The sequence below is a fragment of the Phocoena sinus genome, chromosome 1 (assembly GCF_008692025.1).
Source record: "Phocoena sinus isolate mPhoSin1 chromosome 1, mPhoSin1.pri, whole genome shotgun sequence".
NCBI lineage: Eukaryota > Metazoa > Chordata > Mammalia > Artiodactyla > Phocoenidae > Phocoena > Phocoena sinus.
In genome coordinates this window covers 4173133-4190812 of record NC_045763.1, presented here as the reverse complement: position 1 = coordinate 4190812, position 17680 = coordinate 4173133, and the positions used below count along the sequence as shown (strand labels likewise).

The 17680-nt window shown below is 53.4% G+C and overlaps 1 protein-coding gene across 1 annotated transcript in view; it reads left to right on the top strand.

Moving 5' to 3' along the window:
• Positions 1 to 17680, top strand: part of NPHP4 (nephrocystin 4) — a 146708-nt gene that overhangs the window by 93797 nt on the left and 35231 nt on the right. Inside the window, 5 exon segments of the mRNA XM_032627689.1 lie at positions 8964 to 9025; positions 10969 to 11076; positions 12351 to 12499; positions 12656 to 12847; positions 13305 to 13492. Of these exon segments, the coding sequence (XP_032483580.1) occupies positions 8964 to 9025; positions 10969 to 11076; positions 12351 to 12499; positions 12656 to 12847; positions 13305 to 13492 (699 nt within the window).

Genomic DNA, 17680 nt, shown 5'->3' with positions numbered 1-17680 from the left:
CACTTAAGATTTTAAGCTATTTCTGTGTTTGCTACCTTTTCCTGTGCTTTAAAATAGTTTAAACAAAAGGCAGCATCTGTTTCTTGAAGGTCTGATAAAACTTACCTATAAAACCATCAGGAACTTGGTGCCTTTTGAAGGGATGTTTTGACAACCATTTAAATTTCTGTTCATGGTTATTGATCTATTTAGGTTTTCCATCTCATCTTGTGTTACCTTTTGGGGTACATATCCTCTAGAAAAATGGTCAATTTCTTTTAGTTTACGAAGATGTTGGGATAAAATTGTATCTAATTTAAAGCTTCTAATTCGTATCATTAAATAGCAAAAATTCAACCAAGTAAATTTTAAAGCTCTAACTGGCTTTATTGAACAATTAATGAATTAGGTAGCATCCCATCTACCAAGTAGAAACTCACTTGGAGGAGCTGAACAAAAAGGAAGACGTTTATAGGCAGAAGGTGGGGGAGGGGGTAAGGAAAGAGCGGGCTACCTCACCTTCCTCTGGGGGATGGAAGGGGTCCACGTGGCTGTTACCTCATTGGTGCCAACCAGAAAATTCCAAACTGGCCAGTTAAGACCACTTTCCTGGGGAATATTGAAAGTGCAGTTAGGTAAGGTACCAAGCCATGGTTCGGTGACACCGGCTTAGTACAAGTGACAAGTGACTCCATTCTGGGCCGGTTGTTTCTTTTTGAAAGTATCTATGATTAGGTTCCCTTTCTCATGCCTAATATTTTGGTGAATCTCTCCCTTTCTCCGTCAGGCTTAGCCAAGGTTTCTTCACTTCATCATTCTCTTCAAAGAACTAGCTGTTGGTTTTACTTATTGGTTCTCCCCTTCTTTGTTTTTGTTTCTAATTGTATCTTTAATTTTAATTAACTTAATGAAAATTTAATTTTATATGCTTTTATCAAGTCCATCCTCTTAATTTTTTAAAAAAGTTGAGCGCTTAGCATTTTTTCCATTTATCTGCTTAGGAATGATCTCACTTAAGGGTCTGCAGTTTTCTTCTAGGTGCAGCGTGGACTCTCACACGTTTTGATCTTTAGTGTTCTTACTGCCTCAACTGTTGGGCTCAACTTCTGTTTGCTTTTACCTAGAATATAGAAGTGTTTTAAAGTATCCCCACGTTAAAAAATACACTAAACTCTTCTTGCCCTTTCACGTGGGCCCTTGCCCTCATCCTTAAAGCCCGGCTCAGGTGTCTCCTCCCTGCAGAGCCTCCTTTCCGCATCTCCTGGCCTTGGTAGGTGCTGCTCTTTATTTTTTATTTTATTTTATTTATTATTTATTTGGAAAAAGGAGTTTTATTTTTTAAATTTAACAACTGATTGTGTGTTTTTTTTTAAACATCTTTATTGGAGTATAATTGCTTTACAATGGTGTGTTAGTTTCTGCTTTATAACAAAGTGAATCAGTTATACATGTACATATGTTCCCATATCTCTTCCCTCTTGCACCTCCCTCCCACCCCTCTAGGTGGGGTCACAAAGCACCGAGCTGATCTCCCTGTGCTATGCGGCTGCTTCCCACTAGCTATCTATTTTACGTTTGGTAGTGTATATATGTCCATGCCCCTCTCTCACTTTGTCCCAGCTTACCCTTTCCCCTCCCCATATCCTCAAGTCCATGCTCTAGTAGGTCTGTGTCTTTATTCCCATTTTACCCCTACGTTCTTCATGACCCTTTTTTTTTTTCTTAGATTCCATATATACGTGTTAGCATACGGTATTTGTTTTTCTCTTTCTGACTTACTTCACTCTGTATGACAGACTGCTCCTTATTTTATATCGTCTGTTGTCTGTTTCTTCCTTCTCACTACTGCTTTTGGGGTGTGTCAGCCAGGCTTGCCCTGGTGACAGATAGTTCCTGAATCTCACTGGCTTAAAACAAAGAGCTTTGCTTCCTGCTCTCAGTACACGTCCATGTGGGCTGGGGGCGGCTCTGCTCACTATGGTCACACATGGCAGTTGTCACCGGAGCATTGCCGGCCGCTCCCCCCCAGCACAAAGAAAGGCCCAGAAATGACCTGCATCCTTCCTCCCAGCTCAGGGGCTAGAGCTGGCGTGTGGCCCCGCCCAGTCTCAGGGGCTGCGCAGCGTCCCAGCGAGGCCGCAGAAGGTGAAGAGGTGCCGATCCCCGGTGTGGATATTCGTTCGGCATTAGAGACGATCATAGGAGCATCTCACCAGTGGGGACTCTGCTGGTCCATCGTTCTGTTGCCCAAAGCATTCAGCACGTGTGGGTAGAGAAATGGGTCTCTCGGGACTCTTCCGTGATAGAAACTCAACTCAAAATAGTCGAAACGGAGAGGGAGTTGATTGGCTCTCGTGATGGAAGAGCCCTGACGTGAGGCCTGGCTGCGTCCTGGCCCTGGAGTGGTGTGGTGAAGAGCTGGTGTGTCTGTCTGTCTCCCACACCTCTGACTGCTCACCCTCCAGCTGTCCATGGTGGCTTCCTTCCAGGCAGGGTTTCCCTACATGGTGGCTCCGGGAGCTGCTCGGTTATCCTCGGACTTAGGAATCCCAGCAGGAAGAACCTCTTTTGCTCAGTTGTCCAGTCGGAGTCCTGAGATGGAGCCCCTCCCTCTGCCGGGTCACCTGCTGTACCCTGAATGACTGGGATGGGGGTGAGGCAGGGCGTGCATCCTGGGTCACACTCCCTCTCTTGTGTGGGGTTGGGCCAGGGGTAAGGGCTGGGAGGGTGATGCCCCAAAGGGAAACCATCCTTGCTGCTCTCGGGAGAGAGGGTGGATTCCGGTGGTCACCCGATGGATTGAGGGCCTGCTCTCCTGTCCCAGGTCTCTCCCTGCACTCAGCTGTTTCCACTGCGTAGTTGCACCCCAGCTTTGAGCAGCTTTCCCTGCATTTCTTGATCTTTGAATGAGTAGAGATTGGTAGTTCCTGCCAGTGGCACCCGGCCTGTCTTCCGGAAGCCCACCATCTCCACCCCCGGAGGCTCTGCTGGGCACAGAGCAGGGCACTGTGTGGGCTCCAGGGAGCACTGTGGAGGTTCAGGGGGTGGGGGGACCCCACAGGGAGGGCTCCCCCACAAGGCCTCTTGCTTTGGGCTCGAGATGATCCTGTCGCCCGCTGAGCCGAGCCTCTTTCTGGGTGACTGGGTGGAGGGTGTTACTCTCCCGTGTGTGGGGCTCACCGAGCCGCAGCCTGACTTGCTAAGGTTCAGAGCTGCTGGGTGCACACCCTTTGAGTTCTCTACCAGAAGCGTTATTGCTGCGTCCTTGGCAGACAGGAGTGGGTGCTTCAGCTGCTGGAGAACTCAGGGATTGAGCTCTGGTGCAGACGTGCGGTAGCAGCGTCATCTGGTTTTCAGCTCCCGTTCGGGGACCCGCAGATCTGCGTGGATGCAGCCTGTTTCCATTTGGTTTATTTAATTTGGATTTATCACCGCATTCATGTCACATTAACGTGATCGCCTTCACCCCAGGCTCCAAGCATTTGAAAACGTTGCCTCCCAAGACCTAACATAAGAGACTTAAATACCGGCTGATGTTTAACTTATGATGGAAACTTTTCCTGCTTCGGTATTTTACCAACCTCTACAGTTCCTTTGGAAATCTTAATGATACGCAGCTGTCACTTTAAGTGAGGTGCTCTGGCTTTCTGTTGTGAATTATCCTTTTTATTTGTTCTGCAAAATTACCAGGGAGCAAAGGTCCATTCATCACCCTCCGCACGGGTGTGTGTGCAGGGCCGCTAGAGGGCCCTCCGTCTCCAGGTTTTGGAACCCGGCATGGCATTCCCCTGACCTGTAGTTTGCTTTTGAATGTTCTGGTGGCGTCAGGATTTTGGTGTGTCTGCTTAATAGATACGAAAGCGGCCGGGTAGAAGGGGCCATTGACAATACATAACCCTGGTGTTTCCCAGAGCACACTGAGTTAGACGCTTGACGTGGTTGTGACCCCGTGTGCGGGCGACATGCTCGAGAGCATCCTCACTGACAGGCAGCTCGCCTGCCCCGAGTCGTGTCATCCAGGACATCACGCAGCAGTGGAGAGAGTGAAAGATGTCGATTGAGCAGGGGATGGAAGTTAGCGGCCGGGAACCTAACACACCTGTACGGCATCTGCCGGAGAGCCTGAGTGAGCGGTTCAGAGCCAAGGCTTCCAGGAGGGAGATCACGCTTCTGAGCCTGGTCTGTGAAGGTGACCCAGCCTAGGGCTCTGGGCACGTCTCAGACTTCCCACTCCCCTTGGGCCTGATTCGCCGAGACAGGGCACCTCTGGCTTCCTTTAGCACAGAGACCCAAACCCGCTCCATCGACAGCATCCCTTTACCTCTTCCTAGATTGTGCTCACTTCCTCCATTCCTGTGATCAAAGTCTTCAAGAGGATGACTTTTTAAGCCCAAATAGTTAGGAATAACGGCCTTTCAAGTGGGTCGGCCTTGTGAATTCTTAGTGTCTGGAGTACCATTGAATGCTGAGTAATCCTTTATTTTCAAGGTCTGTCGGGGAAAGCTGTTTTTCACAATCTCTGTTTAAATCACAGAAATTGTGTCTTTGGCTGTGACGACCCCTTCCTTCCCCCTGCCCTCCGGGCGAGCTGTTGGCCCCCATCCTGGAACATCCCCACAGCCCCGCCTTCCTGGTCCGAGGCCTGGCCCCCCCCTGCCGCGGTTGCTAAGCAACAGCCTCCTCTCCCTTCTGTTAAGCACAGGCAGGTCTGTCTGCAGGGCAGCCTTTTCCTCCACGAATCCCACTCATCAGGCCCTGCCGGCTGATTCTCTTTTCCTCCGCCCCCCGCCCCCCACCCCCCCCCAGAATGTGCAGCTACGTTCAAGCAGAAGCGCTCTCTGGAGGGCAGCTTGCACTGTGGGATAAAGGGCTTGAATGTGTTCATGCATGGGGACCCCACCAGCCTTCCCAGGGAGGACAAGGGAGAGACCTCTGCTCTCTGCAGCCTGGAGGACGTCACCAAGCCTGCTGCCTGAGCTCTCTTGTGCCTGTGTACTTACTTTCTGTCTTTCTGTGATGCTCGCCCACTCGACTCGTCAGAAGTGCTGTCTGAGAAGTGCTGACCTGAAAGGCAGCCCTTCTTGCCCTGGAGCGTGGAGTGGGCTTCAGGTCCTCGTGGTCTGCACACCTCCCCACTCCCCCCAGGCTGAATGCAGAGACGTGTGGGATGCAGGTGTGTGACCTGGCGGGACGCGGACAGCCCAGGTTTGGGGCAGATCGCAAGCCCCCTCCTGGCCTTTTAGTCGAGTGTAGGGCATTCAGGCTTCTAGAAGCTGAACTGAAGAGAGGACTGGACACTTGAGCTTCTGTCGACAGTGCTTTTCAGCAAGTGGAGCCTGATCGGGGAGCAATAGGGTGTGGGGGAAATTCATCTTCAAACGGGGGCGCAGCTGCAAACGTGTCTGTCTCAAGTACTTGGTGTGGCCCTGTCTGCGTCTGTCTGTGTCGCGGTTGGCTCGGGTGGCATGGCAACTGCTGACTCAGTCCCTTCCGAGGCTGAGGTGTCCCTGAGCCGCACAGAGCGCCTGGCAAAGCTGTCGTCTTAGTCTCTGCGTTCTTCCTTTAACGACCAGGTGATGTACCTGAAGCCAGAGCCGCGCGGTGCCATGGCCAGACGTGGACATTATTCCCGGTGGGGTGACAGGAGGGCCCCATCTGGGGAGCCACCAGCATCCCCTGCCGCGGGACCTCATCCTCTGCGACGGGCCGCCTGGTGCCATCGGTTCAGCCAGGAGCGTCGTCAGGCTCCAACAGGGACACAAAGACATACCTGATAATGATCAGTAAATTAGAATTTAAGTTATTTTAAATTCCACGGGTAGTAAAGGAAAACACGCTTATTCACATGTCTAAAGGGTGAGGTTCTAGCCCCTCACTGTTCCTACCATTCCACACCTTTCAATGAATTTACCTACAGACCTTCATCCACGTGTCGTTTTGTTTCTTTTCCTTTAACAGAGGTGGGATTCCCTTAGGCGGGTTGCTTGGTAACTTGCTTTCCGCTCTGTAACTTGTCTTGGCAACGTCCCACGTCAGGACCCGCCCGTCGACCTACCCCTTTTTAATTGCTTCCGGGCTCCACACCCAGATGGGCCAGCTTTAATTCAGGGCTTCCATTTTCAGGAACACGTGGGCCATCCTCACGGCTTGCCGTTTTCAGCGGTGCTGCGGCAGAGGTTCTTGCGCGCGCGTCCTCGTGCGCGCTGCAGATGTCACCACGCACGCGGCCTTTGCACACACGTGAGGGCCCCATGGTTTGGTCTTGTCGGCCCCGGCAGCTCACAGCCTGGTCGTGCTCAGTGGCGGAAGGCGGGCTTCCCAGTCAGACCTCCACACCTCCGTCGTGGCTTTCGGGAGACTTGGAGGAATGACAGTGGACGCCTCTGGAGGACACTGTGTTGTCCGGGCAAGACCGTTAGATTGTGTAGTTTGCGAAGCAACTTAATCGGCGACCGCCGCATGGAACATTACAACAGAAAGGTTTGAAGCCAAGTTATTTTGCGGTTTTGGTGTATTTTCTCACAGCCCGTGCCTCGCTGGGGTGTGTGGCTTTGGGCCCTGGGATTCCCAGCAGGCATCTGCTGCAAAGCCTTCCATGTGCGGTTGGTTGTCTAGGAGGTTAAGATTGGGTAAGTCAGGATGTAAAGAATCACCTCGAAAACACCACGCAGTGCCCAGCTTAGACGAACTGGGGAGATAGCGAGCGTGTGAGGAGTTTAACGGGCTCGGAGGGGTTTCCTGTCCGCAGGGTTCAGAGCTTCCTCAGCTAGAGGACACGCGGCCCGGCTCCCACGCGCCAGGCTTCTCTGAGCAGAGGAAAACGGAGCCATTTCCTGCAGGCTTTTCCTCGCTGCCAAAATCAACCCGTGTAGTTTTTTTTTTTTTTTTTAACATCTTTATTGGGGTGACCCGTGTAGTTTTCAGCCTCCTTTCAGGGTGGAAGAAAGGAGAATCCGGGGTGCTGCTCTTCTGTTTCACCTTCTAGACTGTTCCGGTGGCGGGGTGGTGGTGGTGACGGGGGGCTGCACGGAGCCCTGAGCTGCCTGGGGGGAGGCGCGTGGCTTCAAGGACAGTGGGGCCCTGGCAGAATCCTGGTCTGCGTTTTGCTTCTCGCGAGATGACATCTTTCCTGGGAAGCGAAGCTAACTCCCTCCAAAGGGAGCTCGTTTCAGGAACCGGAGGCTCCCTGGGCTAGAGGGCGCCGAGTTCTTTGGAATCACATTAACTTGGCTTTGAGAAAGGAGCTGGGCTGGCGAGGGGCTGGAGAGCCTGTAGCTCAGCTCAGGTGGGACCAGCGGAGTTGGGGGCCTCCCTCCATGCCACCCCCCGCTCTCCCCGCCCCTCATTCCTCATCAGCTGGATCTCTCCTCCTGGGGTGAGCCTGCAGTGCCTTCTCCAGGTGGATTCCGAGGTGGCTGGAAGGGGCTTTGGTGGCATGTCGGCCCCAGGGCACAGCAGGGCCGGCTAGGGGGGTGCTTCGCACGTGCGGTTCCTGCCTGGTGGCTGAAGCTGCGCTGTGGTGGGATTCAGGGCTGCCAGGGGAGTCGGGCGTCCTCCCTTCAGACTGCACAGCATTCAGAGTCACGGCCCTCGTGTGCACTGGCCGGTCGGTAGGTGCTAGGTGCTGCCCGCGCCTGCCCCGTGCCCTGGGGCTTGGGGGCCACAGGGTCAGGTGAGCTGCTCATGGGCACCGCCCGGTCCGGGGCTCAGACGTGGCTGTGCGGGGACTTGGGCAGCAGAGACCACCGGGGAGGGAGGGAGGGCCAAGTGCGGGCAGTCAGGGCCACACGCGGGTGACAGGAGCAGGGCTAGTTACCTGGGCGGGGGGGGGGGGGGGGCATGATTTCTCAGGGCCCAGGACGTCCTGAAGTCCAGCCGGCGGTTGCGTCCACACGCAGCGGCCAGAGTCGGGTCACTGTGAAGGGGACCGAGGTGCATTAGGAAGGCGCGGTCCTCAGGGGGACCAGACGTGTCTCCTCGGATAGGTGCCCGGTCCCACCTGGGCCTTCAGGGGAGCGGAGGGGGCCGTGTCAGCATGGGCCCCGATCAGCGGGCAGCCCCACCGTTGACTGGAGGCGGTGATGTTGGCGGCTGACGGCAGAAGAAGCGCGCGTATATGGGCTGAGGGGGAGTTGATGGGTGGCCCCAGACGCCGGAGCACAGTGCTGGGAGTCTGGGGGTTTCAGGGACTAGAGTGACGCCTGGACTCCTAGACAGGAGTGCAGGGCCTGGGATCGGGGTGGAAGCAGCACAGGCAGACCTCAGCCCGGTCCTGCCCCGGGCCACTGTGTGGTGACCGTGCTCGGCGGGTGGGGACAGCGCCGTGGGAGTGGTTGCTCCCTCCGCAGTTGGGCACCTCCCAGCCTCGCATCACCCAGGGCAGGGGCGCCCTTGGCCCTCGCTCCAGGAACCCTGTGGAGGACCGACCTCGACTATTCCCGGTATGAACATGCCTGCACTCACACCCCTAGAGTGAGTGGGCCTCAGGGGACGGGCTGTGAGTGATGGGAGAGCCGGAGCGCCCAGCCGTGTGTGCGTCTGTTTAGAAGTTTCTTACGTAACAGAACAGCAAGTGGGCCCCTGCCAGGGAAGCACCGGCCCAGGCAGGCATCAGAGCCCGGCCCCACGAAGGCAGGGGAGGGTGAGTAGGGGAAAGGACGGGTGAGCCTTGAGGTGAGCGCAGGAGAGCCTCAGGTGTCTGACAGCCTCATATCTCCCTGAGCGCACACGGAGTGAGCCTCGTGAGCAGGGAGGAGGCCGAGGAAGTGGGCAGCGAGCTCGGGCTCCATCCTGCAGGCGGTGACTGGGGACGAGCGCCCTGGGTCTGCTCGCCAAGCACTGGGGCTGCCCAGTGGCCGCTGCCCAGCTCCGAGCACCGGTTACCATCGAGGGGAGACTCGCGCCAGGCCTGCCTGAGCCGGGCTCCGGTGCCCTTGCCCCACCCAGGCTGACGGCCCCTCCCCGGCCCCTGTGCTTCCTTCCAGGCCTGCCAGCACCACCGCCCCGGGGGCTCACCACCCCCCAGGACTCGCCAGTGGGACCAGGGGTAAGTCCAGGCCCGAGAGGCCTGTTTCGGAATTCCACAGTCAAGTAGTTAAAGGTTCTGGGGGCGGGAAAGTCCCCTTTGCATCTTTAAGAACAGTTGATGTCCTGTTTACCTGTGAGGGCTGGGAAGCGTCCCAGTGAGCCAGAGGGGAGGGGCCCCCAGGTGTCGAGGTGCAGGTGTCCTCAGCCGCCCTCCTGCCTGTCTCTGCGGTTGGTCCCTAGTGCGCTGCTCCCAGCGCCGGCTGTCAGGGCCGTGGCTTCTGCTGCTTGTTAATGATCCTCCAGTTGCCATGGAAGGCCTGTGTCCGCGCTCAAGCTGATGTGTTCTCCCGCAATTATGTCTGACGGCTGGGAATGTTTCAGGACTGAATGGCCTTTTTTCCCCTTCTGGGACACGGAGCAGCGCTCTTCGCAGCCTCCTCTCCTGACCCTCTGCCAGGAGAGGGCGCTGGTGAGGCCGTGGCTTCCCCAGGCAGCAGCCGGGCAGGTGCGCTGAGCAGCTGGTGCTGGAGGGGACAGGGCGGCACCGACAGAGGCCAGCACGTTGGTGGGCCTGTCGGAGAGCAGACGTCTCCTCCGGTGCTAGGAGCTGCGGCCGCCCCTCAGGGATCCTGAGCTGGGTCTGCCCGTGGCTCGGGGCTGGCTCTGGCCAGCGTGGTTTTTGAATGAGGTCAGAGTTGGCTTGTCCTCCTGATGACCTTGTCTGCCAACATCACCCTGGACGTTGACTTTCTGGAAAGGTTGAATGATTCGGTATCCAGGGCTGTCCCCAGGATGTGGCTTTAATGTGGACCGTGCAGCTGGGGAACTGGACCAGAAGTGAATGTGGTGTTTGCCCGAAGACATGTGTCTGGGGACAGCCTCCCGGCCCCTGCTGGCCTGTCCCAGCATTTTCCCTCCAGCGGTTGGCATGGTGCCCCTGAGTGCTGAGGGGCCACAGGGCAGCACCTCCAGCCCCAGAGGCAGGAGGCGCTCACGGCGGCTTGTGGGCTCTGAGGGGAGCTGAGCAGACCCTAAATTCTTCTCTGCCCCTAAGATGCTGCCCGGATCCCCCAGTGGCCCTCGCCCATTTCTTCAACACCTCATCATGGGTTGGGTCCTTCTCTGTACCAGCACCAGCCCCTTCCGCCCCCCCCCCCCCCCCCCCCGGGCCAGCTGTCACTGCTGATGACAGACGTCTCATTTGTTAACGTGTACATCATAAATAGAGACCAGGATTTGAGAGACGGGTCTTCAGCAGAGCGAGGGCCCTCCACCTCTGCACACCGGCCTTTTAGTGCAACGTTCGTTTTCCTCACGTTAGTCACATTTACCTGACCCTGTGCCGGGTACCTTGCCAAGCCCTTTCTCTCACAGTAGGCCTGTGACCTAGGTACTGTTAGCACCCCCATTTTACAGGTGAGGAGACGGAGGCAAGACCAAGTTAATTAGGCGACTTGCCCACGTCACGTGGCAGTGAAGTGGTGGAGTGGGGCTTCCAGGGCCCACGTCAGCTGCCATCATGGTCACTGCCTTAACGGGCGGGTTCATGTCGTAGGAACACGGGTGGTTAGAATCAGAAGGGGTCTTGGAGAAGTTCAGTCCAGAGGTGGAGGTGAAACCCAGAGAGGTTCAGAGACAAGCCGGCCCTGCAGCCCGAGTGTCAGAGAACCCACTCGACTTCCCTGGCCATTTCCCCTTCTCCACTTGCTTTTCCTTGTTAATAATATTTTTATTCAAATATTACGATGTGGGTGGAACCACAGAACTGCCCCCCTCGGTAGTTAGAGAAGAAGCAATTAGACGTGATGCCGGGTTCCAGGTCATTCCAGACCTCACTGCTCCCTGTGGCCGCATCAGAGTCCTCGCTTCCTTCCCAGGGCCCTGTGCCAGCGGGCGGTGGGAGGGGCTTTGGAAGGTACTGGGCTGCATTTTGTCGTCTAACCCAAGCTTTCTTGCCTTCAGCTGTCGCTCTCCCAGCTGGCGGCTTCCCCACAGTCCCCAGCTCAGCGCTGCTCTGCCGAAGCCTCCTCAAAGCCACCGGGGAGCCCCACGCTCTCCCTGGCCCCGGGGGTAAGTAGGCTGCCTCTCCTCGCGCCTGCCTCCTTCCGGGGAATGGCTCCAAACTCCTGACTTCTGTGGAAGTCTCTGACTTTGTGAGCTGCCCTGGTCCTTGGTGAGGTGACTGAGACCTTCCTGGGTTCTCTGTGTTGCGGGCATTGGGATGGGGGCTGGACATCACCTCCTTCCAGCTTTAGATATTTGCCACCATCCGTCTCGGTGACCAAGGGTATTTGGTCTGGGAGCTTTTCCTGCCACAGGGCTTGATGTAGGCTTTACTCTACCGGAGAAGACAAAGTAAAAGCGCCCTTAGATCTCTGAACATGAGAGGAAAGGGGAAGTTTCGCTGGAGATGTAAATAGAGGTCAATCCAAGTTGCCAGCTCCCCCTCCAGGACGCTCGCCCAGCGGCTGGAGGAGAGTTTGGGAAGCCCACCATCCCCGATCCCATTGGAGCTAGTGGGCTAAAATAGGCCTGTTTCCTTCTACTGAACTCGGGGGACTCACGTCGAGTTTGCTGGTTCACCTGCAAACTTCAGTCTTGCCTTGGAAGTCTGTTGAGGAAAAATGGTTCCATTTAATTACTTCCTTGAAAACCCTTACGGTGAAATGCCCGATTCTAAAATATATCTGGGCCCGTGTCATTATGAAGAGCCTTCATCTCTTCTGTTACCGGCGCCTGAGGCCCGTGTTCCTTGCCTCCGGTCACGCGGGGCTCCTTCTAAATGAAACGGGAAGCTTGGGAAGCCAGTTGGAGAGAGAGCGTCCCAGACCCTGTCAGGCTCTTCCTTTAGACGGAGGTGGACGGAGGGTGCCGGTGAAAGCCTAGAGCATTCGGTGACATGGGGACAGGGAAGCGTTTACACAAGCTCGGGGGCTCCGTCCCACAGTCTCCCTAGCGTTATTGGAGATGGTTTCGTCTTTCTGTTCCGTAGACGTGGTTTTGATGTTAATTTGCCTTCTCAGGCAGCAGATGTCTCCTGTGCTACCGGGCTGTTCAAAAAATTATGATTCCTTCCTCGTTGCTTTTCGACTCACATAAAACACAGGATGCCCCGGTGAATTTGAGTTTCAGATAAACAATACTTTCCAGTATAAGTGTGTCCCAGATATTGCATGGGATATTCTTATACTGAAATTATTCATCGCTTACCTGAAATTCCAGTGCAGCTGAGCCTCCTGTGTTTCCATTTGCAATGTGACAGAGGCAGTTCACCCACGAGCCCCAAGTCCAGGCATCCCTGGTGCCTGGGTCGGCCTCACCTGGGGCCCCATTGTGTTCGGCAGGAGTTCCCCTTGGAGGGCAGGATCTCTCACCTGGAAGCTGACCTGAGCCAAACGGCCTTGGTCCCGGGCACATCCACTGCTGAGCAGTTGCAGGAGCTGCCTTTCACACCTGTGCACGCCCCGATCATCATGGGAGCCCGGACCAGGAGGTGAGGGGCAGGTCTGGGAGGGCCCAGGGCAAGTGCTGTGAGGTCAAGACCCTTCGACCCCCTGAACGGTGGGCTTTCCTAGAGAGCTGGCTTTCCGGGTCCTGCCTCTTGGCTGGCCCTTTCCTGGAGGCTGGCTCAGGAGGTCTTCTGTTCCAGCTCTGGAGGGAAGCCGTCTCGAGCCTCCCTAGCGCTGCTGCGGTCCGCCGGCTTTCCCGATATTCTGGACGCCAACAAGCAACCAGCCGAGGCCGTGGATCCTACAGATCCCGTGAAGTTCAACCCTCAGAAGGAAGAATCAGACTGTCTGCAAAGCAACGAGATAGTGCTACAGTTTCTTGCCTTTAGCAGGTAAACTCTTGAATATTTGGTCTGTTGCTCTTTTCCTGGCTTTCGCATTTCTTGCATTGAGGAAGAACTTCTTTGTGGCTCTGGCAGAATACTACTATCAGGTCTTAACGGGACTGCGGAATGCCCTCTGTCTTTATTTTCGTTTGGCTGGGACCCACCCACTACCATTTCCAAATGCTGTAAAACATGCTTTGACTGATCTCCTGTGGTCCTTAGTTACAGCGTGGACAGAGTGTCGCCCTGTCCTTGGGTACTGGTGTAGCCCCGAGATCTGGGCTCTCCAGCCATGCCTGAAGTGGGGGGGGGGATGCCCAGTGGGCTCCCCGAGGTCACAGTAGGGCTGCTGGTGTGGATGAACGAGACGGCCTCTCACCTGCTGTCTCCCTGCGAGTGTGTGACAAAAGGCCGGGTTCTCCGCCCGGACCCTTGATTAACTCGGAGCTGTCGTTGGATCCAGGGTGTCCCAGGACGACCAGGCAGCGCCGTGGCCACAGACTGTGTATTTCACCTTCCAGTTCTACCGCTTCCCCCCCGAGACAACGCCGCGGCTGCAGCTGGTTGAGCTGGAGGAGGCCGGGAAGAGCAGCTCAGCCTCCCTGCCCCACCTCCTCGTCCTCATTCACAAGGACGGCTCCTTTGATGCGGGTGAGTGCTGGCCCCCCGGCAAATGCGAAATCCAGGGCCAAGCTTTGTTTGAGAATTTTCTTATTTAGAAAATGTTGAGCAGTGAAAAACTTCAAACACGTTCACAGTTTGAGAGAACAGCGCAGTAAATCAGTGCCCCTGCCACATACCTCTGACAGTTATCGGTGACATCCCTGCCCAGGTCCCTCCCCAGACCAGGGCTATTCGATGCAAATTCCAGACGTTATATGATTTCATCTATAGATATTTTCTTGTGTAGATCTAAAAATGTAGAGTCTTTTTTAAAAAACATAAACTCAATAATATTACCCCATCTAAAATTAATGCCAATGTTAACATTTCCCCAGTAACTTCATAAAGTTTTTTAATAGTTTGTTCAAATCGGGATCTCAGTAAGGGCTGTACGTTGGGATGGTGTGACTCTCCAGTCTCTTTCTACCTACAGCCGTCATCACCATCCTGTCTCTGTTTTGTCACTTTAATTTATTTGTTGAAGTCGCCACGTTGCTGGTGCCCTAGAGCCTCCCAGTGTCTGCACCTCGGTTTTGCGGCGCAGTGAAGACATCTGCGGTGCTCCTCTGTCGCCTGTTTTGCCTGTAAATTGGAGTTAGATCTAGATGTGTGAGCAGATGCGTGCTTTTGGCTTGGGGCAAGGCGTCTGTATTGCTGGTGGTGTGTCCCCATCTCTTCAGCAGCACGAGGCCTGGGTTGCTTCTTATGCCCCATCAGTGACCATCCAGACTGCTGCTTATGGAGTGATCCCTTCACTCAAGGCTACACAGTGGTGATGTTTTACTCCTAGAACGCTTCTTCGTGTATCAGCCTGAATGCTTCCTTAAAAGGAAACTTCTCCTCACCAGTTCTTTGGTGGCCTTGAGGTGCGATTCATATAGAGAAGGCAGAATAATGCTTGATTTTCTTCTCCTTTGTTTGCTAATTTTTAAAATAGTGAGACAGTTCCCAGCATCCTTCAAGGGTGGGGCCAATGGCTTTTTTTTTCTGATATCATTATCAACTGATGGATTTAAACTGCAGTGGACTGAACATACCAAATATGTTGTTATTTTTGGTGGCCGGTTGTCCTGTCTTTGGCCGGTCGCACGGCTCGTAAGGCACATACCTGGGGTCTGAACCACTGCTGCCTCTTGAGTAGAGCTTAACAGGTGGAAAAAGACGTGTTAAAATATTAAATGAAATTAGTTTAACAACATTAACATCAGACAAAAGTGACAAAAGGCAAAGGCGTTGCTGGGGATCAAGAAGCCCATTAAATAATAATTAAGGGAATAATTCACTAGGAAAAAATGATTCTGAAACCGTGAACTTCTAACAACCACAGCTGCCAAAGATAAAGGACAAATTGATGGACTTTATAAGGAGAAACCGACCAACCTACAATCATAGGAGGTTTTGACACGCTTCTGTCAGTAAATTGATTGATCAAGCAGAAAGAGAATTAACGAGAATATTATAAAATACAATTTAAAGAGATGATCTTATAGAACTTGTACAGCCAATTTAGAGAATATGTGTTATTTTCAAGTGTCCTTTGAAACTTATGAAAACTGATTACTCATAGATGCGTGTATATATCTTAGGCCACCCAGCAGGTACTGCCATATACCAAGAGACCCTATATCTAATCTAATTTTATAGCATTCTTTGACCGTAATACCTCAAGGTCAGAAATCATTCACCGCCCTCCCCCTGGAAGGCTCCAAACTGCTGGCTTTTTTTGAATTTTAAAACGTATTTCTAATTTTTCCCTAGATAAATGAAGAAATCAATGTAGAAATGGCGGCTTAAAACTGAATGACAAAATAAGATTGCATATCAAAACTAATAAGTAAAGTGGCCTCAGCCATAAAAAGGAATGAAATTGGGTCATTTGTAGAGACGTGGATGGACCTAGAGAGTGTCATACAGGGTGAAGTAAGTCAGAAAGAGAAAAACAAATATCATATATCAACACATATGTGTGGACTCTAGAAAAATGGTACAGATGATCTTATTTGCAAAGCAGAAATAGAGACACAGACGTACAGAACAAACGTATGGATACCGGGCTTCCCTGGTGGTGCAGTGGTTGGGAGTCCGCCTGCCGACGCAGGGGACGCGGGTTCGTGCCCCGGTCCGGGAGGATCCCACATGCCGCGGAGCGGCTGGGCCCGTGAGCCATGGCCGCTGAGCCTGCGCGTCCGGAGCCTGTGCTCCGCAACGGGAGAGGCCACAGCAGTGAGAGGCCCGCGTACAGCAAAAAAAAAAAAAAAAAAGTATGGATACCAAGGGGGAAGGGGGTGGGTGGGTTGAATTGAGAGATCGGGATTGACATGTATACATTATTGATACTATGTATAAAATAGATAACTAATGAGAACCTACTGTATAGCGCAGGAAACTGCTCAATGCTCTGTGGTGACCTAAATGGGAAGGAAATCCGAAAAAGAGGGGATGTATGTATACGTATAGCTGATTCACTTTGCTGTACAGTAGAAACGAACTCAACATTGTAAAGCAACTATACTCCAATAAAAAGTAACTTAAAAAAAAGCTAATAAGTAAAATGGTAAAATTACAGGGAAATTAGCAGCTTCAGATGCTTATGTTGTTGGTAAAGAAGAAAGTATCTTTTAACACGCTGATCTAACTGTTCAGCTCAAGAAGTTTGGTGAAAGAAACCAGAGCAAACCCAATAAAGTAGAAGGAAAGAAATTAGAAAATGAGCATAAATGCTTGGAAAACAAAGAAGTAGTGGAAAGGGTCAGCCGAATCGTTGGGTGCGAGAAGTCATGGGTGCAGCAGGTGATGCTCCGTTCCCTCGTCCAGGGTCAGAATCAGTGCGGAGAGTCGGAGCCGTTGTGGGAATGGGGTTAGCCCGAGAGCCCGTGGTGCTGGCCGGGCCCCCATCAGGTGAGCGGCAGGCAGAGGTCGGGCTGGGCAGCCGCCGTCAACCTTGAACCTGCGCCCCCCCGCTTGCCTGTGGACCCCGGCCTCCTCTCTTCCTGTGGACAAATCTGAAAAGAAAGGGGAAGGGGTGAGAAGCTTGGGCTCTGCTTCTTCCCCCAAACCCACCAGTCGATGAGCTGCCCTTGCCCTGGGAAGAGGGTGTGCTGGGCAGAGGGTGGACGGGCCGTCCCTCTGCACGGAGGTGGGGCTGGGGATGATGTGTTCCTGCAACCTTCCTCCGTTTTGTTCTCTCAGCTCACATAACCGTTGAGTTTATGGCCAGTGGGGCTGTGGCCCTCCTTGGGGGAGGGGACCAGTCACCACTGGGGTTGTTTCCCAGCCTTCCTGGGACCACTGCTCCCAAACCCACCACCTTTCCTTTGCTAGTCCCCCCAGGACCAGCAGTGGAACCTTCCTGGGACCACTGCTCCCAAACGTACCACCTTTCCTTTGCCAGTCCCCCCAGGACCAGCAGTGGATAGTTTAGCCTATGTCCCCAGAAGGCTCTGAAATGGATCAGAATAATGCATGGATTTCAGAGCCCCTCTGCATGCATTGCTGACCATTCATTCCCTATTCTGTTTCCCGTGCTAAATGCTATCCAGTCACTTGATCCAGTGGAGCTCATCGGAGGTTCTGCAATGAGGTTAAATGATAGTGTTAAGATAATTCAATAAAAAAGGCCAACCACTTAGAGATGCTCCTGATTTGACTGTAAACCCCTTTCCATTATGAATTGCCCAGAGAGAAATTAGTCCAAAAATTAAATTTCCCTGCAAGTGGAAGTCCAAAGAAATTAAAATCCAGAATCAAATTTTCTTGTCATGATGAATTAAAATTCAGAGTCCACAAAGGCTTTGCAATTTCTTACACCGCTGAGTCTTGGCCAAAGATGCCTCTGACTGAGCAGATCTGGGCTTCCTTTGGCAGCCCAGACTTGGGGGTTCTCGCCGGATGGACCGGGTTCCTTAAGACCTCAGAAGGTTGAGCTGGCTCAGCACCGAGTCTTTCATGGGCCTCACTTAAGACGTTTTCTTTTGTTGTTGAAATATAACATGCATACAACAAAGTGCACCATTCCATGAATTTTTTTTTAAAATAAATGTATTTATTTATTTTTGGCTGTGCTGGGTCTTCGCTGCTGCGCGTGGGCTTTCTTTTTAGTTGCGGCGAGCGGGGGCTACTCTTTGTTGTGGTGCGCGGACTTCTCATTACGGTGGCTTCTCATGTTGTGGAGCACGG